The 27,273-nt window shown below is 31.9% G+C and overlaps 2 protein-coding genes across 5 annotated transcripts in view; both read right to left on the bottom strand.

Moving 5' to 3' along the window:
- Positions 1–34: 34 nt before the first annotated feature.
- On the bottom strand, positions 35–6,513 carry LOC110994963 (uncharacterized MFS-type transporter C09D4.1). The gene is made up of 7 exons (XM_022261896.2): positions 5,989–6,513; positions 3,172–3,396; positions 2,206–2,347; positions 1,756–1,955; positions 1,353–1,567; positions 930–1,035; positions 35–664 (listed from the first exon to the last, which is right to left on the bottom strand). The coding sequence occupies exons 1-7, from the start codon at positions 6,292–6,294 to the stop codon at positions 497–499; spliced, it is 1,362 nt and encodes a 453-aa protein (XP_022117588.2). The 5' UTR covers positions 6,295–6,513; the 3' UTR covers positions 35–496.
- A 4,699-nt stretch (positions 6,514–11,212) lies between these two features.
- LOC110994962 (uncharacterized MFS-type transporter C09D4.1) overlaps positions 11,213–27,273 on the bottom strand; it is a 32,223-nt gene continuing 16,162 nt past the window's right edge. For all 4 annotated transcript variants that reach the window (XM_045632651.1, XM_045632652.1, XM_045632650.1 and 1 more), the window contains 6 exons: positions 23,569–23,793; positions 18,161–18,302; positions 17,423–17,622; positions 16,593–16,807; positions 15,568–15,673; positions 11,213–14,888 (listed from right to left, as the gene is read on the bottom strand). In XM_045632651.1, the coding sequence (XP_045488607.1) occupies positions 14,727–14,888; positions 15,568–15,673; positions 16,593–16,807; positions 17,423–17,622; positions 18,161–18,302; positions 23,569–23,793 (1,050 nt within the window). In that variant the 3' untranslated portion in view covers positions 11,213–14,726. The remainder of the gene's footprint in view (positions 14,889–15,567; positions 15,674–16,592; positions 16,808–17,422; positions 17,623–18,160; positions 18,303–23,568; positions 23,794–27,273) is intronic.

Below are 27,273 nucleotides of genomic sequence, written 5' to 3'. Positions count from 1 at the left end.
AAAATCACAGGAAAAATAATTTATTATACAAATTTTCATTAGGTATACATAATGGTATATTCCATTAAATATAATTTAATTCTACAGCTTTTAAATACTTCACTATGCTTAGTACAAAAGTCTCAATAAGCCTTATACTTACAATTCTAAACTAAAAAATTCACTTCTATAAATCTAGTTGAGGAAAGTGTGTGCAAAAAACAAGAACGTAAATAAAATAATGAAATACGCAATAATAATACTTAAATCATGGTAAAGTAATGGTATACTTTATAGGAATTCTAGAGTAAACAATGCAGATTCAGCCAGTTGATTAAGATGCAGTAAGTTAACTGAGTACATGTATCTATGTCGATTAGTTTGCTGACGCAATATTATCCCATCTTTCACCGAACAATCTGATTCTCAAACTCTTTCTACTGATTAACTAACTAATTAACGAGTACTTAATCTCTGGTAGAGCACTTAAAATTGTAATATTGAATGAAGTGAAGTCCTATTTCAGCTCTTTCTTTTCTGCAGCTTGACGTCGTAAGTCCGACTGTATGACAGCTGTGAGCACAGTGCCAAGAACGAGAATAGCACACATAGTCACATTCGCCCAACGGTCCCCAATTGTGCCGAGCATCCATTGGAATAGCAGGGTTAAAACAATACCAAAGACCTGAAAATATTTTTTAGGCTTTAATAATATCGATTTACTACGCTTTATTAAACACACACTCGTCAAACAATCTCTGCATCGAAATAGATTAGATATCAAAACCCTATGTCTAAACAAAACATGTATGTAAAAACTAATCAATGTTGAATAAATAATTGACAGGATTTAAGCTTTATTTTATATAGGTTCATTCATTTGTAATATTAAAGAAGATTTATCAAATGTATTTATGAAAAGAATTATTAATAATAATTACGCTACAAACCTGGACACCAGCATTAAGCAGACCTGACGTTGTGCCCTCAGGTTCAGGGTAAGTGACTTCTGAAGCGAATTCGAATCCGACAGGTAAGTATCCCGTCATGAAGAATCTGTAATGAAATTTACATTTCATTTTAACAATAGAATCTATTTTTAGTTACATTAACATTTAGGACATTTAGAAAGGAACTTTTATGATGATTACTCAAGTCAATACTGTGAATATGTACCATCATCGATCGACGAACATTGGCTGTTTTACAATTGAGCGATTTTAAGACACTTTTTGACGCGCACCTCTTCTATGAGGATCTAGCTGCTCACTATAGTATTTAAAAACCAAATCGACTTAGGTTGTCGCACCACTAGATTATTATTATTAAATATTTAAGTCATACAAATAGACATATAAACACTTCTAATTTACCCAAGCAAAATGCCACTGAAGTATACAACACCGATGTATCCACAGTTCAAAGTAAATGTAAATATGACCATTCCGATGGTTGACGCAGCATACACAGCAAGTGCCGTCTCCTTGAATCGGTGTGTCTTGTCTATGATCACCCCACAAACAACAGACCCAACCATTCCTGCTACCACAATTACGACGCCTATTCTCCCTGCGTCTTCATTTGCTCCCTGAAATAAACAAACATTACCCTGAATATAAGGAAAAAGTTTTATTATCATTTTTAGCCAGAATATAACGTAATTGTTTCTTTATTGAACTGATGTGAAATAGGTAGGACAGTCGATATTTATTAAGATTTTATATAAGTTTAACTTTTTATTGCTCGATTAAAACGGACATAAGTTACTGTACTTACCACGTAATATCTCAATACCAATTCATTCAGTAGCGTGGAAATAGCATAGAACACACCAACATTTATGCCATAGGAGATTAGTAAAATCAAGTAGTTTCGATTCGTCAGTAAATTCTTCAAAGACTTGAGGAAGTTTGAATCAATTGCTGATTCCTGGTCTGCTGCTGCTGAAGGTGGTGTGGCTGGTGCTGCTTTAAAGACTGTGGAGTGGAATATATAATAACTGTTGTCGAAATGACAGAATTGTATGCATCAATTTAGTAGTAACTTATTTTTTTGTATTATGTTGAATAGTTTTAAAAAGATTAATTTTTAAGTATTGAAACTATCAAAATAAAATAAATATTATGTTACATATCAAGGTGCTAATAAATATTATTTATTTAGGATGTTCCATAGTATCATCTCATCATAGGTCTAAAACATATAATATATTTATTATATACTTACATAAGATAATGAGAACAAAGAGTAAAGTAGTGAAGCTGGCGATAAGGTAAAAGAGAAATTTAAAATCTTCTCCTATTTGCTCGATGGAACCATGTGCGCGGACTATCATTGGTGTTATCAGGAATCCCACGGCGGTACCTAGCTGAAATAGATTTTGTTTCAAATGGGAATAGGATTTGTTGATTCGTGATTTCAGTTTTTCGTTGACGCTTTTTAGGTGATCTTCGAATCTAGCAATTGTTCGCCTGGAACTAATAATCCAGATTATACAGCGTTACTAAGAAACGAAGTCAATTGGTACGATTTACAAGCTATTTTTACTACATAAACATATGTATATCAGATATATATGTAACAATATATATCTGAGTTTGGTTACCTGAATATAAACAAATATTTTTGCTATCTCCAGAAATTGAACCCAGATACTTTGTAATAGTTGTATTAAATAATGGTGATACCTAGTTAACACTGAAAATGTTTAGAAAGTGAAACCGGCTTAATATAGAAAGTTTCCAATACTTTTATTGTATTTCGAAGTAATCTTCGTTCCTCTCTACACATCGTCGCATTCGATGGAACCACTGAGAAAAGTAGTGGGCCCATTCTTCCTTAGGGGTTGAACTTATCCAAAATTTGGCGACACCAGACCATATGATGGTGTTTCTAGCCGTTGGTTAAATTATGGGAAATCCATGTGGCACAAAGCTTCCTGACACCTGAATGAAATGAATGAAAATGTTTGTGTTATATTTTTATATCGCGTAAGGTTTATTTTCACGTGTATCAAGAGTTTTAGATTTGCCGCCAATTCACAAAAACAAATGACAAATTAATGCAATTTACTAACAGTTCTAAAATTGAAATTCAAAAAGTTTTCATTACCAATGTTTTTAACCGGCCTGTTCTAAACATTTTCAATGTTACCCACCTATTTTGTGGAATAATATCTTATAAAGTGATTACCTGATTACCAAACACCCCTATGCTGCAAGCAGATGATACCTGATCAGCACCAAACCAGACAGCAGCCAATCGTGGCGGTATGCTTAGTACAAATGCTTGAGCAATTGCGCATACAGTTTGCCCCAGAAAACTAAGCCAGAACAGATCCTGGCGAACTGAGATGACCTTCAACCAGGCGCCCACGCAATTTCCAAAAGAACCTATTATTATTGTTATTCGAAGATTCTGAAACAAGAATTATATTTTCTGTAATTTAATAAAATCCAAGTAAAATTAGTGTAAACTGCCGGATTATTATGAAACCGTTTATTTCATTTGTTAATGTTGCTACCTATATCTATAAATTTATAAAAGTAAAAATCAATAAATGTTATATGATAAGGACATGGATCATGTATTAAAAGATCGCGAGTATAGGACGGGAAATCCCCCACGACAGCGTCAGGCTCTTTTGCGGGAATCCCCCCCTTTTGTTACTCCACTGGTCGAACCAAACCGTAGCCTTTAAAAAGTAGGCTCTTTTGTCGAACCTCAACGTAGTAGACTTAATTTTAAAACAAAAATTATATTTTTATAATCTGAAGGACCTGTTTTTGTTAAAACTCAGGTCGCGCTTTTTAGTTAAGGATCTCGGTTGTTGCTTTATCAGTTCCTGTCCTTCGTTTACTACCTTCCAAACTCCAGACATAATCTTTGATCTTCCTTCCACCATCATTATTTAGGTGCTGGCCTCGTTTCTGTGATTCTTTGCTCTTAAATACATTTCTATTAATCACTCCGTCATATATACAAAATACGTCCATAGCTAATTACTGTTGAGAAAAACAAGTACGACTTTGAAAGCACAAAACTGATTGGTATATACGTGGATGACGCTTGAACCCTTCGTGTACAGAATATTCAGTAGGCTAGTATTATTTTATATAGTGGTCATTGTTAGATTACACACTTGATTTATTATAGTGGCTGAAATAAAAAGCTTTATATAACCTACTACTCTATATACTATGCCTATGCAATTTTCCCTTACGAGTTCTACATAATTGTATATTGTAATAATTCAAACCGTGAGTCTTATAACTATTCTCCAGTCTAATTAGGTGTGGTTACATGTGATAAAAAACTAATTACATTTTGAATAGGAAACCTTATTACGGAAATAAAAATAATCAATTGGAAATTGTTTTATAAATTTGCCCTGTGCTGTGGGTAAGTAGAAGACAATTATTCCGTACATAGTACCTGATGAAAACAGTTTAAGAAAAGTAGAATAAAAATAATAATAATTTAAGTGTTAAAAATTAAGAATGAGTGAACAAGTGAGTGTGTGTATGTGTGTGTATGCGCATGTAATGTAGGAGAATCAATTAATAATTTAATATTAAATATTTAAAACCGTTAAAATATTTCAATTATGAGCAAGCAATAAACCAATACAATACTTACTAAGAAAAAACATTAAGATCTTTTTTTATTTTATCCTATTTCTATAGAGTAAACATTTGACCAGTCGGATCCTAATACCATTTGGAGTTTAATTTCCTCCGACACTATTTTGATCGAAATATATTATGCGAGTAATATATTTCCTAAAGGGACTCCTTTTAATAATATATTTTAGTTATCACATCTTAAGGTTAGTTATTATATTTTGTATAATATTAAGTTTTATCAAACAATATATTCATAAAAAATAACACAACCTTTAACAGTAATATATTATGTGTGTTATGTGTAATTTGAAAATGATATCACGTAAAACATTAACGTTTTTTTTCCATGCTAACTGGCATGGCATAATTATTATAGGTTGGTGCAACGCCATCTTGTATAGAAAACCATTTTGGCGGATGAATGTTAAATTTGCTGTTACCAATACTCAACATAATCAAATATTTTAAAGAGTTTTGAATTCATCTCAAATAGACTATTGTAATGTATTATATGTATACGTAAGAAAACGTAATAACCAGATAAGCATGAAAAGATTAGGATTAACTTATCTTGAAATTAAAAGACACGGAAGAACGATTTAGGCAAATAGTGCCATATAAAAGTGTATCCAAAGCAAGGTCAAATCATTTAGGATGTCGTAATATGGAGAGAATTAGCATTATATTTCTTAGTATATTTATCTTCCATTTAAAGATTTGTTTTGCGTCCGCATAAGATTAAGACTAACATCTGCACAACACACACAAAGTTTTACACAAAAATGTATTCCGTGACTTATCTATGATCGTAGGACGGTTTATCCTCAATGTAAAGACTTTTTAACAAAATACACAAAGTTGTATGCAAATAACCAATGGAGCAGTGCAATGACTTCCTCATATATATGTTTTTTGTAATTCGACATTGTATTTAAAAAGTAAATTTTTATTTTATTTTACGTCGTAATTAGCTTAACAATAAAATTCGTTACGGTGAACATATGTTTAAATAATTTACATAACATATTGATACACAGATTAATTTAGTTTTTGAACTAATTTTATTTCAAAAAGTTATTTTAAAAGTTTAAATTTTTAAATGAATAAATTATTTTTTAAGTTAGGAAAAAAATGGTTCAATATGGTTTTTACAAGCAGGGTATAAATGTCTTGATTTGTAAGGCACATTTCTACAATGAACTAATCAACTACATGCTAAATATGTTTAAGAGATTTTTACAAATAACTGTAAAACTCAGAATAATTTCACCACAATTTTTCAATAATAATTAATTTGTATTTTTAGCTTTCATACCATACAATTCCGGGATTATGGGGCATATTGCGATAAAATTTAAATATTAAATTCAATTGCTATACTTACTGTTCTGTCAAGAAGATAACTAGCAGGAAAGATTAAAGGGATATAAGCGAGCATGTAGATCATAGATGTCCAGTACACTGCAATTTCTGGCACCCCATAGTACTTTACAACCGTGTCCTGTATGATGCTGTACTGAATCCATTGCATAGAATTACTGGCAGAGTACAAAACGAATATGAAGAGAACCAGCCATCGTATTGGATAAACTCTGTATTCTACAGGAATTTTCTTTACTTCCAAACTTCCGTTGTCAATCACACCATCCATAACACTCCCTATAATATCTATATTTGTGGAAATCGCCATTCTGCTAAAATTTAACTTCCAACAAGAAAAATTCTCACTTGTGTAGTTTTATTAAATAATTTTATTTAAGAAAAACCACGCATGTTGTGCGACCTCTGCGTCTTGCGACGGCCTGAGTTTAACTGCATTTTAAATTTTCATTATTTTCAAGTTTTTCAACCCTCTGACCTCGAACACAATATCACTCACGTCTTATGAGTAATGCAAACTTGAATCGAGTAATATATTAATTGTATACAATTGCAAATAAATCTTATCATAGTAATATAGCCTATAGTGCATATTAAACGTACTAATACCAATTAGCCTATTTATTTGACATGTGAATATCGAGAGAAAGCCTTTTCTTTCACAATACACGTGATACAGTCATATGTTCTGGTACAAATGAAAATTGATTTTTTTAATGGAGTAATACAATATTAAAATTTACACCTTCATATTTATTACAGTCTGAGCAAAAAAAGTACGTGAAACTTCCTTGTAAATCAATTAATACTAAGGTAAAAGTCCTAATAGATTATCATGTACCAGTATATAATCACTCCATGTATTTGTATATCTATATTCACACTGTATAGTAGTAAATGTAGTTCAGATTAGCACACTATCTAAACTTTTAATATGTTACTATTATAATACATCCAAAAATAGCGTGTATTTTTTCTGAATCCCTTTCTCACTCTCTCTCAATCTGTCTCAATGGCTCACTCCCTTTTCTTCGACAAAAACGCTGCATAATTCGTGACGTTCCTTAAAAGAGAAACGTTCCTCTAAATAAGTTTCACTTCAAAAATATTCTATTCGAAAAAGGCTACCTTGGTCTTTTATGCACCTTTTACGCACTGGGAAAATTTCGCCACTGCTTGCTCCAAAGATTTTTTAAGAGACTCAATTTCACCGTGTTGTTTAGAACAGATGGTCTTCTTAAACTGACCATAATTTGAAGTCCAAAAGGTTGAGGTCTGTGCTAGTTATGGGCCAGTCTTCAGCTCTTATAGAGTCCGGAGCGTTGGTTTCAAGTCAGTCGAGAATCCTGCTGAAAAATCCAAGGTATATTTTAAGGAAATGATCAATCCACTCTCATTAATTGTAAATAATATTGATGTAGGTTATGTCTTGTATATCGACGATAAGAACCGAGTTTCAGGTCTTGTTTTATGATACGTGTCCTAGCGGGAATCTTCATTTCACGATGAGCCTTTTTGCTTCCTCATGGGGTTTCAACGAATTCTTGAACATCGGACATCTTCGACAGACAAGTTGTTGTCGTATAGTTAGTTATCGTATCGGATTTTTTGTCGTATCGGTTATCGGATTGTACGATATACGAACATACGTCTTATACCAAGCTTTTCAAGTATCTGGAATTTGACCAATGGCTCCATATCCATTTTGTGCAAGGCGACTGCAATCCTATTTTCTTTAATACCCCATTACAGATGATAATTTGATAGTGAACACTAAAAATATATGAAATGGCACAAAATCGAAGAACACGTAATATACATACGTGTTCTAAATTTAAAATTATTAAAAAGTTGAAAAACGAAAAGTTTTATGCCAGTATTTATGGCTTGACTATAATGCTATAAAAGGCCTTGAAGTTCAATCATTGTCTGTTAATTTTGCGCATATGCAAAATCTATTAAGATGATTGTTTAACCACGCGGCACGCTTGATATGCCTGATTTTCCTTTAAGTATACAATCAAGTCAAATGTATAGTCTTAATATTGTCTTAGGTCTACGTGAGCACTACATACTTAAACAAACAAGAGTCAATAACTTGATTCGATATAATGATTATTATCTATAATAACCTTAATAATTTGCGGTAACGTAATTGAAAGTAAAGTCATATATTTGCATATTATTAACAAAAAAACCTAACTTAATAAAGCAAGAAATAATTAGTTAAATTTATTCTATATTTGTTTTTATTTGATTGGATAACTGAACATTTTGAGTTCATAAACCTAGTTAAGTGAATTTAGGCATAAGCTGAACACTAAGACTGTTAATGAAGATTACGCTAGTTTTAGCTATTCATTAGTATTGTAGAACTAATTTAATCAACATAATGTATAGGGTAGAGTTCATATAAAGTCGCACCCTTTTTTGTAGGAAAGAAACAAGTTTGATTGGTTGTCCTTTTTTGGTTTGAGGCCACCCCGCGTTAAGAGATTTGGCTTACTCAGGGGAGTAATCCCGGCAGTAAGTGTAAACTAATACATATCCTTTCGCTAGTTAGAAAGTGAACCCATTAATAATACCTCAGCCCTCCATAAATGGATCCTCAGTTCGGTAAAGTATTAAATGAGAATGAATGGCAGAATGACCAGCGTTGTGGAACATTCTGCTCCTCAACATAGTGCTGAGTCAGGGTCAATTACAACCACAGCTCACACGCATTACATACTTAAATCACACCTTGTTCTTTAAAAAAATTTAAATCTCTCATTTTTTTATTATCGTTATTTTGTATGTGTTCTTATATCTATGTTTCTGTGTTTATGTTTTGTTAGTAATAAATATCATGTCTATGATTTATATTGCATTAGGTACATAATAACATCGTCATCAGCTGTTACGACCAAATTTTAGTAGTCCCTTCGATGTCGTTAAAACAGATTAATTAATTCGACTTAGGGTCCTTCAAGAAAAGAGCGTACCAATTCTTAAAAGGCCGGCAACTCGCGAGCCCTCTGGCATTGAGAGTGTCTATGGGCGGCGGTATCCCTTTACATCAGGTGAGCCTCCTGCCCGTTTGCCCCCTGTTCTATAAAAAAAAGATTTTCCACTGCAGTTGAATTCGGCGTTTTTTATACTGTCTCGTGATCCTCGTGACGAGGATTAAACAAAGCCATTCAGTTAAATATTGGCTTATTACCTTGCAAAATATGTAGATAAAAAATATTGAACCCGTTCATCAATTGATAAATTAATCTTAAGCACTTGTTATTTGAGTTTATCTAATTAAGGCCTTGTGCGATGAAGGTTATGCTGCTTTGTCTCATTTCAATTGTTAAACATTGTTTTTATAAATCTACTATGCCCTGCAGTTTCACTCGCAGTAAGTCTGCCGTTAAAAATTTATTTCTTATTATGTTTTTGTTTCTTACTTAGTTATTGCTATTAGATCTCAAATATAGCACAATTTATAATGCATATTTAATTGTAGGTAGCTAATTATCATTAATTATAAAATTTACACAACAGTTTCAGAACAATTATTAAGTATTTCCAATTCGACTTAGGGTCCTTCAAGAAAAGAGCGTACAAATTCTTAAAAGGTCGGCAACGCACTCTCGAGCCCTCTGGCATCGAGTGTCCGTGGGCGGCGGTATCACTTAACATCAGGTGAGCCTCCTGCCCGTTTGCCCCCTGTTCTTAAAAAAAAGAAAAAAAATAACATAATTTTCTTAATAGCCATTAAATAGATAGTACAATATCCTATAGAATGACATTATTCAATTCTGAAATAACCAAGCACGTGTTTATACAATATGTATATTTTTTTTCTTTATTTTCAACTAAGAACTTACGGCCTCTTCTTTCTAAGGATAAGGATAATAGGACTTATTAATTATTTTGTCTCTATTGCGGCTTTTCTATATGATTTGTAAGGTTTGTGGTAATTTGTCTGTCTAATAAATAAAATTGGTGTGCCATTTATTTCTAGAATTTATCCTATACCTTTCCATACTAGAAGTTCAGTCTAAGGTCTAGTATTTTTTTTATGTGTGTTATACTCATTTCCATTCTCCGTAACAATAAATTTATTTTCATATTTTCCCATTTTTGTACGCGTGTGTTACACAATTATCTTTTAATAACGCTTTTAATTTACATATTTTTCTTATAATATTTCACGGGCCGATCCTTAATTGTGTACTCTGATTTTTCGTGATTTCAATACTGATTCTTAGTATTCACAAATCAGTTATCTTCTCTGTGTTATGTTTTTTTTAATGCCGTACACCACATTTGTCAAACGAATTAGACTGCAAATGACTCACAACTCATTCATTACTTTGAATTAAACAAATCGATGTCCTCTAAATAATGTATATACGTTTATTTTTTTTCTAATTTTCACAAATTGCCATCTTTAGTCTCATAAAATGAATATTCTAAATGACTAACATTAGCATTTTCGCTTAAAAATTGTTTAGCTTCAGAAATTCTAAGAGTTTGTTGCAAATAGCGGTATGTTCCTTTTCATGAAAAATTGTTCGTTTTTATAACCTGATTACTAATTATTGCCTCACTATACAATGCGCTTTCAATGAGTGCCCGTGGATAAGGTTATGCAGGAAGGCGAAGGGTTAATTATATTTTAATATTCTCCTCAGACATCGACAGTTTTACTTTGAATCTATACTTAATCATGACTTTGTACCGATAATAACGTAGAGGTTAGCTATTGCTGCATCTAAGCTAGGACTAATACCGTAGACGCGTAGATAGATCTTGTCAATTTCTTTTAGATTTTTGTAACAACTTGAATGTATAAATTAAGAATAGATCCGAAATCTCAATTATCTCGGGTGTAATCAAAGTTGCTGGCTTAGTAGTTCAAAGATGCTTAATTTCTCAAAGAATTACCTACATTCACTCAGTGAGAAATTTTAGAGTAGGTTAGTTATGAACACCGTATTATGAAACTATTTAAAAATAATAGTTTCTAACATTATGCATAATATTTCTTTCAACCTACAAAATCGTCTCTTTCTGTCAATGAAGTTCTAAACTCAAAAAAATCGCTAGGCATGTTGTAGACACTAAACTACTTGCATACAAAAACAAATATTAATATAAATAGATATATAAATCAGCGGCCAAGCTTTGGTTTTTGTTATTTGCATGTTCTTTTAATATAGAAAACGAAAAGTTATCGTAAAAGAAAAAACGCACACATTGCAACAATTTATTGATATCAATTTACAATAATATAACATTACAGTAACTAATGATTATTCTTATTTCTATGTAAACATACATAACAGCATGCATAAATAACTTATACAAAAGGAAACCTGGACATAAACTATAGGTTAATAAAAAAACTATAATTCTGATTATTATACTATGCTAACAGTTTCCAAAGAAGGATCCTGATGAATATGACTCTCGAACTCCAAAAACGGATTCTGACTTACGGGAGCAGTAACTTTTTAGACTTTGAAATGAAATTATAACAATTTAACTTAGTTTAATCAAATACGATTTGTTAGAAGTTGATACTACTCAATATGAACACCTACTTGTTTTTCTTCGTACGCTTGCAACTTTACGAAATTAATAAAACACGATATTTCTCCTACACATATTACAAAGTATAAACGTTGATAACATCCAAATGTAACATTAAACAGGATCTACGGTTGTACAGCATGTTCTATCTCAATGAGTTCGTCCGGCACACGAAAAAACTTTATCACAATTAACTGGTGATATAATGCCAATAGAACAATTCAAGGAAGTAGCAAGTATTAGAACCATGTCGTCGCTTCTTCTTGAGTGGTTTTAAACGTTTTAGGTGCATTATAGGTGGTATACAAGATGCTTCCACATATAAATACATAATATTTTAAATAATTTTCTTGTACAGCAGAAAAACATATTTAGAAGTGCAATACTAAAACTATATGTTCCACATTAAATGTGTTACATACTGGCAATTTATGATACTAACAATGATCTAAAATTTTATAACAAATTAATGCAAAGGAACAAAAATGCACGTAAATGCTATATTTTTTATAAAACTTAACTTAATCTACACTTAAATAAAATATTGTTAATACTGCATCTGATCACAGAGAACACAACTACGTGTTGTAACTATCGTCACAAGCCTTTCTTAATAAAAAAACGAAGATGCATTTTCAAATGAATACGCCAGATGTTTATGTTTACCATTAAGTCTATATAACGTACAACAACTAATTCAATTATAGTTCACGTAAAGGAATGTATATTTCCACCCAGAATAAGTATTTTTCAGCCAAGCCAAGTAATTTTTAGGTTATTCTACCTAATGTCAAAATGCGCGCGCATCAAATTTTTATCCACCATGCTAAATCTGCTCATGGTGCATTGATATTTATTCTTATGTTAATAAAAGTATAATATAAACACAATATGTTATATTAGAAAACCGCTGTGGTGTTATATATAGTTGAGTATACATTTGGCTTAGCTTTATTTATATCAAAATATCTTAAGTTTGACATGACCAAATACTGTTTTATTTCATTATTATTCTATGTACGGAGTACGCTCGATAGATTTAATAATTACACCAAATATTTAAATAACTAAACATACATGCAGGCCGAGTTTAAGCCTGTTTATTAATTTCTATACATATTACACTATTTACTAAGTGAACAAGACATACGAAGATACATATATTGTTTTACGTATATATGTACCACGAAGTATCTCTTTACCCACAAAACTGGGATGTCTCTAAGAGGGACAAGCGTCTATATGATTAGCTAGTACAGTATAATTGTTAATTTTTTTTTAAATCTAATAGAAGATTTCATCTTACCAAACTAAGTTTGGCTTCATATTCAGAATACTCTGATTTTAATTCCGTAGAATTCTGACAACTAAATCATTTTTTGACATGTCAGAGATTAAAACCTTTTTGTCCGGGCACATTTTTCAATTTCAATACGAGTCTGAACATCTGACTCTATACATACATTTTATTTGTTATACTATGTATTACTTTTAATGAGTGCGGTGCTTCACATTAAGATGGTTTTACGGCGATCTGAGTTACCTTTTTATCACAATCAGTAAAAGACCGCGAGTAAAGACAAAATTTTATTTTTTTAAAAGGTTTACTTAACATGAAATTAGTATGCAGTGAATATAATAAAGAAATTAAAGTTAATTCAATATATTGAAATGTTTGTTATTTTTGTATTAGGTCACATGAGTAAGTAAATATTAATATTTAACATTTTTTCAAATGGGCCAAATTTCTTCTTTTTCGGTGGAGAACTTTTTTAGTAGACACACTCATGAAAAATCAGAATTCTATGGAATGAAAAATCAGAGTATTTACATGCAATTTTAAATTATGGTTTTGCATGAACAATTCATTACTTAACATACATTTTAAGGGTTCAACGCGAACACATACAATACTGTGAATATTATTAAACAAATTTTTAAAATTAATACTCCTTACACGATTGCTCACTCATCAACCACAGATACTACATATATGTATTATACGGTGATGAAATTTATACGCCAATTATATGTAAATTGTCACAATTGGTTAGTTATTTTCTTAATCATTACACCGATTATCACTTCTACAACACTAAATTCAATTATAATCGAAAAATACATTTCATGTATACTTAGCCACGTCTTTATTGTCATCGTGAAGTGTATGTTAAGTATACTTAGTGTTAATTCGATGTGTACAACAGTATAAACATTTACAATCAAATTTGAAGATCCAAGATTTTCTAAAAATACTATAAAATTTTCTATCGATATCTGAGTTGCCTACAATTGCCACTCCACTTAAACTATGTTAATAAATTGACTGCTTCAACAATAGATACAAATTAATAACAGGAAGGCAAAACCTTTTACAGTGAATTTTGATTGAGTAAATATGAATGTTTGAAAATATGTATGAATGTATATATTTTTTTTTAAACAAAACATTTTTCGGATCCAAATGGTCGGTATACAGCATATTGGGTGCCGAATACTCGGATCCGAGAGCTAGAAATGGCAAATGGTTTAAAAAAATGAACGGCTCGCACGCACGAATCCGAGTGGGCGGCACCGCTCAGCTCCACTCGGATCCGAGAAAAAAGCACATAATGTGTTAAAGGAAGCAGGGTAATATTCTAAATCGAGATTGCACACTATCACCTCAACCCTAAGGCCTCCTAGAGTTCGCGCCAAGTCTCGACTCTGAATCTTACCCTCAGCCATGCCCTTTTTCTGTCACATTTTTTAATTAAAGTTCAATAAATATTCTCACACACACCACTCAGCATTATAACAAATTTGCTTTTCTTTTAAATAAAACTAAGTATTAATATTTGTCATGGTACTTTAGCTGCATATATTTAAAAAATAGGCCCTTTATTGTCCTGATATGTTATGTAATATAAAATAGACCGACATTTTGAAGATCCTCTCGATAGCTTTCGTTTTAAAAGGGGTACCTAGTTTACGTCTAAGTCTATACAGCGGATTATGTTATAAGAAACCGCTACGTATTAATTAGGTTTGCAATCTAATCGAATAGCTTATACATTTATAAACATTTTAGACAACTGCATATTCCACGCTCGAGTTACATTCAAAGTCAATCTTTTCGAGTATACATAATTAAATTAACGTTATGTTCAAGCTTGTAAAATTATTATAAAAAACTTAAGCCTTATTTTGCGCGGCTTGACGTCTCAAGTCAGATCGAATACACGCGGTGATGACAGTTCCAACTGCCAAAATAACGCACAAAGTCAAGTTAGCCCAGCGATCGCCAATGTCAGCCAGCATCCACTCAAATAGCAGTGTTAGTATTATGCCAAACACCTGAAATGATGATTAAAAAGTATTATTAAACTAACTAACTAGTTGACTGCTTTGTTTTTTTTTCTTTCCTTTGTTTGCCTACCCATTTATGTATGTAATTTTTGTTACCACTTAATATGACTTTCTGTGGAAGCCTGGTTATCCATATCATAGGTTCTTACTCAGTTTGGAAACCAGTCTCCCAATACCTTCTTAAGTGTATCTTATTTATTTTTGTAAATGTTATATGGGAGAAAAATACTGCATCAGTTTAAAATGTATTTTTATTTGTTTCCTTTTCATGTGTTTTTTTTATTATTTCTCGCGTGAAGTTTTACTTGAAACTGGCATAAAACTATTAACATGAAATTAAAAAAAAATGTATTTTCACAATTCGTTTGCAATTACAAAATAATATAAACGTTGTGGCTGCTTTACAGAAATCACTCCGTTTTTATCCAGTTTGGCATATAACTTGGAATACCTGGATTCCATTCCCCGTAAAACGGAACTTTAATAATATAATTGTAACATCTCAAATATATATCAATAAAACTTTGTAGGCTCTAATTGATCGATCTATACGTACCACTTTCTTATAAGTAAAATATTTATTATTTGAATTTTTTAATACATTGAAATACGATTAAAATGGTTCAACCCTTTTCAGTTAAAAAAACTTGTATATTTAAGTATTTACCTGCACACAAGCATTCAAAATTCCCGACGTCGTTCCTTCCGGTTCGGGATATGTCACTTCCGATGCAAACTCGAATCCAACTGGTAGGTAGCCCGTCATGAAGAAACTGTTATAAAGATCCATGCATATCAAGAGGTATATAAATAGAGCAACCTAGTTCTAAATGGCCTATTTCAAATTATTAAGATTTTAAAATGCGAACCGAATTTTGACAGTGATTTCTCTTGAGATTTAGAAAAAAATTTAAAAAAAAAATCACTTGCGCTACAAGTCTCGGCTTCAAATCTCTGTATCTATTTTAGAATCATTTGTCAATCTCGTAGGTAGCTGATCACCTACTGAGACTGACATACCCCGTCCACATTTTGGGAATAAGGCAAGCCGGATTCCTCACGATGTTTTCCATCACCGTTAAATATTTAATTGCACGCATAGAAATATAGTCAATTGGTGCACGGGAATCGAACTTACGAGCGCAACAATGACAGTCGCACGCAAAAGCCACTTCTACATTTTTACATGATAATAGTAATAAAACAAAGCTACAACTCACCGTCTAAACGCTTAAATATTTAAATGCTAAGGATTACTAATTAGTTAATTATTTAATAAGGTTATACAGTAGCCATGGAAGTTTAAATGAGCTTAAATGTATCGGAACATAGTATAAAACATAGTCAAGTAGATACACAATTTCCTACATAAAAGTCGTATCTTAAAAAATAAATAAATAAATCAGTGGCGCCACTATCTCTTTAGGTCCTAGCCTCAGATTTCTGAATCTGTTTCATGATCATTTTTAAATCTAATAGGCAGCCTCCAGTGCCTGACATACGTCGTCGACTCTTTGGGTCTAAGACATGTCGGTTTCTTCACGATGTTTTCCTTCACCGTTCGAGCAAATGTTAAATGCGCACATAGAAAAAAAGTCCATTGGTGCACAGCCCGGGATCGAACCTATGATCTCAGGTATGAGAGTCGCACGCTGAAGCCACTAGGCCAACACTGCAAAAGTCGTATCTTACCCAAGAATAATACTGCTGAAGTAAACAACACCGATTTGTCCACAGTCAAGTGTGAACGTGAAGATTATCATTCCTACGACAGAGGCAGCGTATACAGCCAGTGTCGTCTCCTTGAAGCGATGTGTCTTGTCAAGTATGTAGCCACATACCACCGAACCCACCATACCAGCAACGACTATCACTAGACCTATTCTTCCTGCATCTGCATTGGCACCCTGAAATTTTTATTAGCTAGTGGTAGTTAATAACGAATTGTACTTTGGTCTGGGTTCTGTCCTAGATAATTTAATCTTTAATTTAACTGTAATGTTTGCCGATACACGAACCGAAGATTTCTAAGCGACGACGAGGCGGCCAAAAGCTGCGGGCGTATGTACGCCTTAGTGTCGTACTGTCTTATGTTATAATGTCTCTCACTAAGGCGTACATACGCCTATATACCATACATTATAACATAAATTTTTAAATTCTTATTTGAAAGCACAAGATAAGGCTCGTACAAGGAAGTAATGAAATATCTTAAAATACTTTTGAAGTAAAATTATTAGTTAAATAAACTATTTCTATGGATTTCACCTAAAGTAATAAATTAATATATTTTTGTAGCTTACCGTATTAGGCGTACATACGCCTTAGTAAGAGCGACATTATAAAATAAATTTTTAAATTCTTATTTGAAAGCTTCCTTGTACGAGCCTTATCTTGTATAAGGCTCGTACAAGGAAGTAATGAAATGTCTTAAAATACTTTTGAAGTAAAATTATTAGTTAAATAAACTATGTCTATGGATTTCACCTAAAGTAATAAATTAATATATTTTTGTTGCTTACCGGATAGTATCTCAAAACCAACTCATTAAGTAGAGTGGAAATCGCGTAGAAGACTCCAATATTGAGGCCGTAGGATATCAGCAACAATATATAGTTTCGGTTGGTCATCAATTTCTTTAGTGATTGCAGGAAGTTGGAGTCAAGTGCCGCGCCAAGATCAGCTGCTGCTGAAGGCGGTGATGCTGGGGCCGCTTTGAAAACTGAAATAAGAATGGAATAATATTAAATAGTATCCTTATAAACTCCTATAAAAGATCTAACAATCAATGATTGAATAGAGAATTGCAACAATGTTTGCGAACTCCACATTAGTGAACACAAAGATAGGAATCAAACATTATTCGTGTGACTAAATTGTATATAAAAACAAAAGCTCATAATACTTTGTTTACATCACAAACGATATCATAAAAAAATCTAAGACAAAAGATGTAAGTGACCGTTTAACTGCTAGAAAAATAATTTCAACATTTAATAACAATTAAATAGTATATAAAGAAGCTGTTCGCGTAAACTACTCAAAATCTCGAGTAATTTATAAATTTAAGTCTATATGTATTGTATGGAGGAACATATGAACCATATGATGTTAAATAACACTCATAGATACTCCCACTGCTCGAACTAAAAGCTCGCAAGAGTTTTCATCTCCTTTCTCCTCCTTCAACGTCCTTTAATGAAAGAAAAAATATTTGTTAACACTATACAATTAACATTCACGTTATATGTTATACTTACATAGTACAATAAGTACCAAGAGAACTGTGGTGATAGCAGCTACAAGATAGAACATAAATTTGAAGTCTTCGCCAATCTCCTCCACTGTACCTTGCGCGCGGACTAGGATGGGTGGCAGCAGAAAACCCAGGGCAATACCGAGCTAAAATAATAAGAAGTAAATTTGAAAACGACATAATCGAGTATCGGATACATTAAGTCTGTTTCCAGGCATCGACTTAATTTATTGCGACACAGAAATCGTAATATTTTTAGTATTATTACTTCTATTCATTGTGTGTGTGACTGACAAATTCATATGGACGCTATCTGATTAAGACATGCAAAGCCGGAATTTGAATTAGAGACCATAAGATAATGTTGAGAATCACATGCTTTAACCATTAAGCTGACACTAGTCGCTATTCAAACAAGTATGAAACGAATACATACAACGAAAAAAATATATAGTACATTATAAAAATAACTTTTTGTGCAACAAAACATGTATTTTACGACAAACTGAAAAGTATTTAAATATGAAATATTGAGCAATGTTCTCGTTTAGCTATAATAATGAATAAATATAAAAATGCGCCAGTGTTAAATATATTTAATTACTCTTTATATAATTTATATTAATAAAACGTTCTGACTAACAATAACTACAATACAATAATTTAACTAAAGATGTTATAAATAAGGTACTTTAGACATAAACACTATGTAACTGTCAATCATTCAAACTGTTCTTTTTTTATTAAATCAGCCTAATCTTCAAAAATATGTTTAATCGTGAATTCGTAAAAATCATTCAGAAATTGTATATCATTCTGATGACCTAATTCAAAAAGTTCGCTTTTCTATAAATATTAATCTTGATTTAAAAAGCAACAAATATGTACGTTCTCATTTACGAAAATATATTTTAAAATTGTAACCCAATCCACGTTTCATGGTCTAAGATCCCTGGTCTAGGATCTCGCACTATCATTACAACAGCGACGTGATATGGTGGTTTTCCAAGAGTTCAATTAGCCCATTTTTTTATGCGAAAAATACAAATAACGTTGGACTTCAAAAATAAGATATAATATAGAAACTGTTTATAAATGAAATATTTAGAACTCGCAATCATTCAATACTCCTTTTTAATACATAACAACATGGAAAATTTTGCTATACTACCCCAGAGACTGTTCGGTTTTCCAATTTTCAATCTCTATATATACCTAAGTTTATAATTAACAAAATAATTAAGGGCTGTCTGTATTTTTATATGCTGTATCGTAAAAAGAAAACAAAAAAAAATATTTTAAAAATAATAGTACAAATTTAAGACCATTTACATGTACGGTACCCCCGTACATGTAAAGGGTGGTCCTCCATGGTAGAGATAACACTCGACACTCAGATACAATGGTACAATAAAAAACAATTGACTAAACTGAGGAAAGTTTAGCTTGTTGATTTTAAAATTTATATAAGGTATTAGTTTATCGGAAGATACGGCAGCACACAAATGTATACGGACGGCAGCAAATCACGATAAGCAAATAAGAGTGGGCGCACGGACGGAATTGAATCATGAAACGGGAATAAAGATTAAGAAGATGAAGATACGAATACAGAATAGCTTGACTGTGCTTACTTTACGCTGTGTGAGCAGACAGTTTGGTAACTTATCTATAAGATAGAAATAATTCTCGACACAAAGATATATTGGTACCAGAAAATATATTTTTTTAATGTGACAAGCGCGTATAGACATAACATATAAGAAGAGAAAATAAAAAAAAAAACAAAACAAATTATAAATACTAAACAAAAGAAACAAATTTGAGTATATTGTAACACAATTACTCTGTTGGTAACGTACAATTTTATTAACTACATTTAACGTTCAAGAGGCACTCAACCTATCTACTTATAGTCGCAAAGACTGATTGTACGATTCATAATAATAAAAACTACATTTAACGGCTATTTAATTTATATCCCTTTCAATGTAGACTGAATCACTTTATTCGCCACATTGCCCTTCATAATACGCGTTCAATTCTGCTTGATTGAATTTCCATTAAATGCCAAGAGCGAAAAGTCAAATGTAGGCGGGTAAATCCGCTAATACATGAGAAATCTACATTCGTTCAGAGACAATGAGAACGCTGATGGAGTGAATAATCTAGTCGGAATAGTTCAATATCCAAACTAATGGGTGGCTTTTCAAAGCTTTCAATAAATTTGCATGTGAGAGTGTATTTAAATCCGTCTTTTAAAAGGAGGTTTTGCAGTGATTCATACATTATTCGAAAATTACTTTTATGTGGGTCAAAGAGCTAACATTTCTATCACAATGTGTGCAAAGGTTTTATGTATTGAACTGACAAAATTGACATATAGAAATATACACATAGAAACAATCTTATGAACACGTAAACCTTTGTTAACAGGCATTTTACTTACGGCCATATTAACATTTCTTTTTTCTATTTTAACATATTTTTCTGTTAAATTAAGAATAATTTATTTTTATATTTGCTGAAAGAAACCGCATTTACCAAAATACAGTAACTTTAAAACTAAACATTCGTTTGAAATGCGAACTTCGAAAATTATTTGAAATGTTAAATTTACGGTTAGCCTTTAAATAAATAAAGTAAATCAAGTGACGCAACTGGAAATGGATAGGTCATAATAAATTATTGGAATCATTGGAATACATAATTGGAATCTCTTCTAAGGATATCCCCAAGTAGGAATTAAAGCTCGCAAGGAGAGCGGAAGCGAGACTTGGAGCAAGGTGCAATACGAGGCTCAAGACCAAACGCAATGGAGACTCTGTGGACTCCCATCAGGGGTTATCGGACATTAAGTCAAGTCTTTAAATAAATGTATAATTTTGTGTTTATGTTTAGACAAGGTGCAGATTAGCCAAACAGTCACTTGGCTCCCAATTGAAAATTAATTTGCAGCTATTGTGGCTTCGAATGTTGTCATGCAATTAAACTGAACAAAAACTTGCTAATTATTCAAAATTACAAGTAGTTAATCTATTACTAAAGTCAAAGTCAAAGTCAAAGTCAAATCATTTATTTCGATAAGACCCATTAAAAAAGAATTGAAAGTCAAAATTACAAGTTACATATATTTAAAAAAATTACTGGCTGTGTTAACACAAAGCTCTTAGTTATTCAAGAAAGTTAATTGATTTTTATATATTCATATCGTAAACCCCAATATATTGTGGGTTACATACATATATGTATATTACGGATTACTTTGCAATATGAAACGACATCGTTTTGTCTAAAAAATATGCTTTATTTAATAAAATTGCACTTAAGTAGAAAAATTTACATTCTTTTATTAACATAACTTTTACACATTTAAAGAAAACACTTTTTTACGGATTATAGTTATGTATTATTGTATTTAAACTTATAATTATTAAGACATCATTTTAAATTTAAACCGACGTTTCGCGTGCTTTACAGCGTGCGTGGTCACGGTGACTGAAGACAAAGGTGTTAAATGTCAAAAAGTTGGTATCGACATACATCTTTTAGTCGATACCAACTCCGGAGAAATAAATGCGGTTTAAATTTAAAATTATGTCTTAATAATTATAAGTTTAAATGCCTACAATAATACATAACTATAATCCGTAAAAAAATATTTCAAAACTGCCTCGTAGACATAAAAAACCTCTCAAAGTTATTAGAAATCGGATCGAGAAATCATCGAATTATCTCAAACATTCCAAAATGATTCCAGTACACAAACAATATCCCCGCAATAATTCCTCAGCAAATACACGAGTGTGGATCAAGTGATCAGAATCACAGTCCCCTCGTATCAAATTGCTTACTTCCTCCAGCAATCGCACAGTTTTGTTACTCAATCTGCTATTATAGGATTGTCTAATAAAAACGACGTTAACTCGTTAAATTCCATTCCACCTGCCTCTGTGACAGAGGTGGGAAGTATTGTACCAAGCTAATTTGAATGACTAACCGTCTTATTGATACAAGTACAATCGACAAAGATAAATTCCTTACGTATATACTATTATAGATATATGTATATATTTTCTTCTTTTGTTAACGTTACAACGTACTATAACCATCATTGTCTATTCTCTATTATTTATTATCTTTTGTCGACCAGAAGTAGTGGATGATGACCTGTAACAGGTGCTCTAACCTTTAGCAGGCATCAGTCACGCATAAACAATAATAATCCATTCGAGAGCCCTCTAGCATCGAGTGTCCATGGGCGGCGGTATCACTTAACATAAGGTGAGCCTCCTGCCAGTTTGCCCCCTGTTCTATAAAAAAAAATATCCCTCAAAAGAAGTAATAAATAGTTGTAACTTATCATGTATGAAGTTTTGTGAGAAAATAAATAAAGATTATTATTATTATAAACGCAAATGATAAAGACAAAATATTAAATTTGATATTAATTCATCTGTATGTTATAAATAGTCCCGAAGACTTAAAATTATTAAACCTTTATTCGCCATTATTTTAACTTGGGTTTAATCGACAAGATAAGAACCTACGTCTACATATAGTCAATTTATACTTGTATACATTTTATATTTTTTTGAAACATTTAAAATAACAGCTATCGAATGAATGCAATGCCATAATACATATGTACAAGTTGATAATCAAGCCGTTTTTCGACATCATATATACTTCAAGTAGATTATTTTAGTTAAAATATACCTTTCGTACTGAAAATAAGTAAGATAAATAGCGTAATTGACGTTGGAGCAGAAAATTGCCCGCAACAGTATAATATTTACAGAGTATATACGGTGTTATCACCACGCTTCAGGCACGCTAATATTCTTCATAATACATTGTTATTTTATGACCAAAAATCTGTGACATAAAAGACAAACATAAACACTGTCTGTGTTTATTTATTTTGTGCAAATTATAATTTTTTTGTCAGGTTATAAAAGTGTGAGCAAACATGTGTTTGTGCCTACGGACGTTGGAATTTAGTATTATCGTAATAATTATATTTGAATGACATACAAATCGTGAATAAATAAATTGTACAACAGTTATAAGGGCCGTGGCTTTCTATAGAAAACTTCTTCAAAGAAATTGTATTAATGTTAGAAAGGAATATAATAAATTAATTAAAATATTTGTCAGATCCTTTTCACTTAGTGGCTCAGCGGTAATTCTCAACCTTGGGGCCGTGCGTTCACCGACTATCCAATGTTTTTGTCATTCTATGTGCGCAATTAACCCATGCTCGCTCGAAGGATTCTAGATATAGATAGATAGAAACCAACTGGTTGAGGTTTGTTAGGCACCAAAGGCTGATCACCTACTTGGCCATTGAAGTAGAAACCTAGGTTAAAGGTCCATACATTAAGATTTACTACACAAAAAGCTATTTACCTGATTTCCAAAAACTCCTATGCTACAGGCAGATGAAACCTGGTCAGCTCCAAACCAAACTGCAGCTAGTCGAGGCGGTACGTTCAAAATGAACACCTGTGATATGGCCACTATCGTCTGGCCTGTGAAACCAACCCAGAACATATCCTGTGGCACAGAAAACACCTTCATCCAGGCTCCCGCACATGTTCCCAGAGAACCGATAATTGTCGTCACCCGGAGGCCCTGAAAATTTTCTGTTATTTAGCCATAGTGTTTAAATCTAACATTACAAAAATCACATTACGTATTTTTACTAAAAAACTCAAACAATATCTTGTTAAGCTGTCCTATACTGATACAGAAAACATTATTATTGAACAAAAATAGTATAGATATAAATTTGTTAAGTGAAATTAATTAAGAAATACAGTTTAGATGTGAAAAGGAAGATACTGGCTGCCCACAACACAGGGAATCCTAGTGTGGGGGCCAGTGCACTCTACTTTATAGAAATATTCATGTATTTTGTGTCTAATAAAGTTCTTTCTTTCTTTCTTTAATCTCTTTGACTAGCTATCATTAATTTAAAAATATAAATCATTAATTTTAAAATATAAAACAAATTCAGGTTTATTCAAGAACGGAATAACTCCTCCTAAATAACTGTTAAATCCTTGGAACTATCCTCAAAAAAAAATCTATTAAAATAAAGGTTTTGAATCGACAAGATCAATACAATATCGGATCGGTGTATGTCAGTAATGAGAAAGGAATGACTATTTATTGGTTGTCACATATTTATGCGTGCGTTCAGACATTTACTTTGCGTAGGTAAAGTAAGGAATATATATATCTATATCTATTGAAATATTTAACAAACTAGGCACATTGTACGTCGGTGATATTTATTTCCTATTCATTGACTGTTACGCGATCCTGAATTACGGCGGGTCAACTATTTCAGTAATCATATTATCGAAATGTTGCATCTTCTCAAACTACTCTATAAATCCTATTGAACTACGATCATCACAGTAATTGGAAACACAGATATCAAGGAATACCTACTAAATTACGTACAGAACTACATACGTACAGAACTTTTTACTAAATCTTGCAAAATTAGAAATATAGTTGCATCATCTTTATAACTTTAACCACACTTTTATTTATTCAAAGCACACAGCAAAGTTTGTGCTGATTTAATTTTATATATTACTTAAGTAAATATATTTCATAACTCAAATCCTACAACAGTTAGTTTGTTATTAAAGCTCAGTTAAGTCTATATTGGTAAATAATTATTTTTACCGCAAAAAAACGCAATGTAGCGAAAGGATAATTTATGAAATACAAAAAGGCCCGTAGTTTCTGCTAGTGTGAAAAGGTTTTTTACCGAGAACGTACAAGTGTGAAATGTATATGAAATATTATTCTTCTATTTCCTAAATCATCCTACACAATAACAATAGTCTGTAATTTTGTATTATTGTCACGCGAGCAGTCTTTGTACAAGGTCGACTTGACACTTTTATAATAACAATTAAAGACACTTCCTATCACCAGGGGTTCAGTCAGATAATTCCTGAGCAGCATCAACAATGTTTTTTTTTATAGAACAGGGGGCAAACGGGCAGGAGGCTCACCTGATGTTAAGTGATACCGCTGCCCATGAACACTCTCGAATTTAGAGGGCTCGCGAGTGCATTGCCGGCATTTTAAGAATTTGTACGCGTTCGGTTGTATATCATATCACCAGCTCGTATCTAACTAGCAATACACGAACTAAATTTATTCTAAAAAAACACTTGAAATGAAAACTCAACGTTCAAACAATTTTACATCTGATATGCTCACTAGCTATATTCAATTGCCGCGAAAACTACCAATTACTGATAGCTTTGCTTAGCTTTAAGTCTACATGTAAAATGAATATCAATAAGTGAGGGGCTAAGTGGAGAAACGACAGTTTTTTAACTTCGTCAAGCCTCTTAACAGTTGCCGCCGTCTCTCGGTGCTTTTTAATTTGTTTTATAGGGTGGATATTCAAGTGTCACATTTATTAAAGTGATACGTACGGTTTCGGAAAATTATCGCGAAATGTATGATACAAGTCAGGAAATTTCTATGCCCTCGACATCTGTGTATAGTGGTTTCTAATGTTGAACTATTTACTTAATTAGTTTTCGGTTATTTATTGGTAATAGGGTGTTTTATCTTCACAACTCAATTTGCGGTATAATTTACACATTAATATACTTATTTTTTCAAGTAGGTACTTAGGTATAAATTATACAAAATTTTCATTTTTAAACTTTCAATATTTTATGAAATAAATATTAGTAATCATACCTTCTAACTACTTATTGAAATAGGTGAGCCTAATTATTGTTGTTTGATAAAGTAATGAAAAAATAACTTTTTATTCGGTATATTGTCGAAAAGGAAATAAAATAAAGGACGTTTCTTTAAACTATTGTTTTTATAATTTTTTTCTAATAAAACTAAAGCATCTTTATCTGAAGCCCTATTTTACGCCCTTTGCGTGTGCAATAATTCAATCGTTTTTCTTGACAAATAAAAAAGTTACCGATTATTGATATGAAACAGACCTCGATTTTCCAAAGTGTGCCAGTTGTACTCCTCATTATTTAATAATTTTAAAATAACTATGTTTTTTAAATTACAACGAAGTGATAGTAAATACAATAATTATTAAATAAAACGTTATTTTCAAAGCTTTACCTAAACGTGAACAAATCAACCGGATCACTATTGTGTATTGTCATTTATTGTATAAAGCAATTCTATGCACTCGAGTTTCTTCCGACTATCTGACTAGGCTACGGCCTTCCTATAAAACGTGGACGATTACTGGTATTTTTAATAATTACTTGAGTTACAGAAGTCTAGTTAGTACTAAGATTCGACTATGAATTTTGATAAACATTATTAATTAAAAAAATAAATCAGTGGCGCTACAACCTCTTTAGGTCTTGGCCTCAGATTTCTTAATCTGTTCCATGATCAGTTTAAAATCTAATAGGTAAGTAGGTGATCAGCCTCCAGTGCCTGACACACGTTGTCGACTTTTTGGGTCTAAGACATGTCGGTATCCTCACGATTTTTTCTTTCACCGTTCGATAAAATGTTAAATGCGCACATAGAAATAAAGTCCATTGGTGCACAGCCGGGGATCGAACCTATGAGAGTCGCACGCTGATGCCACTAGGCCAACACGCTATATTATCTAATTTAATTAAAAAAATATTTATAATTAAACTCTTGTTCGTATAAGTAATTGAAATAGAAGATTAAAGAGACAATTTCATAAAACAAAATCCAGTTATAAACCAGAATTAATAAAGATACTTGTTAGATAATAATTAAATTCAGATGTAAATAGTTTCTAGTTTTGCAATTAAAATACCAACGAGAATTTAGAAGGCAGTGTAGTTAACGTACCCTTTAAGTCGGAAATGTTTAATATCTGAAGCGTAAAAAATGCTCATAAACTGCTCGCAATACTAACAATATTATAACTGAAGTTTTATTTATTTATTTATTTAAATATAAGTAATCTAACAGCTTATACTTATACATATTATAAAACAAAACACTAAGACAATACAGAAAGCCAAAACAGATTACATAGATGAACAATTTATGTATATAAAACAGAAAACAAGCAAGTAGATTAATAGTTAAGAAACATTTAAAAAA

The sequence above is a fragment of the Pieris rapae genome, chromosome 20, assembly GCF_905147795.1.
Source record: "Pieris rapae chromosome 20, ilPieRapa1.1, whole genome shotgun sequence".
Lineage (NCBI taxonomy): Eukaryota > Metazoa > Arthropoda > Insecta > Lepidoptera > Pieridae > Pieris > Pieris rapae.
This window is presented reverse-complemented; position numbering and strand designations above follow the sequence as displayed.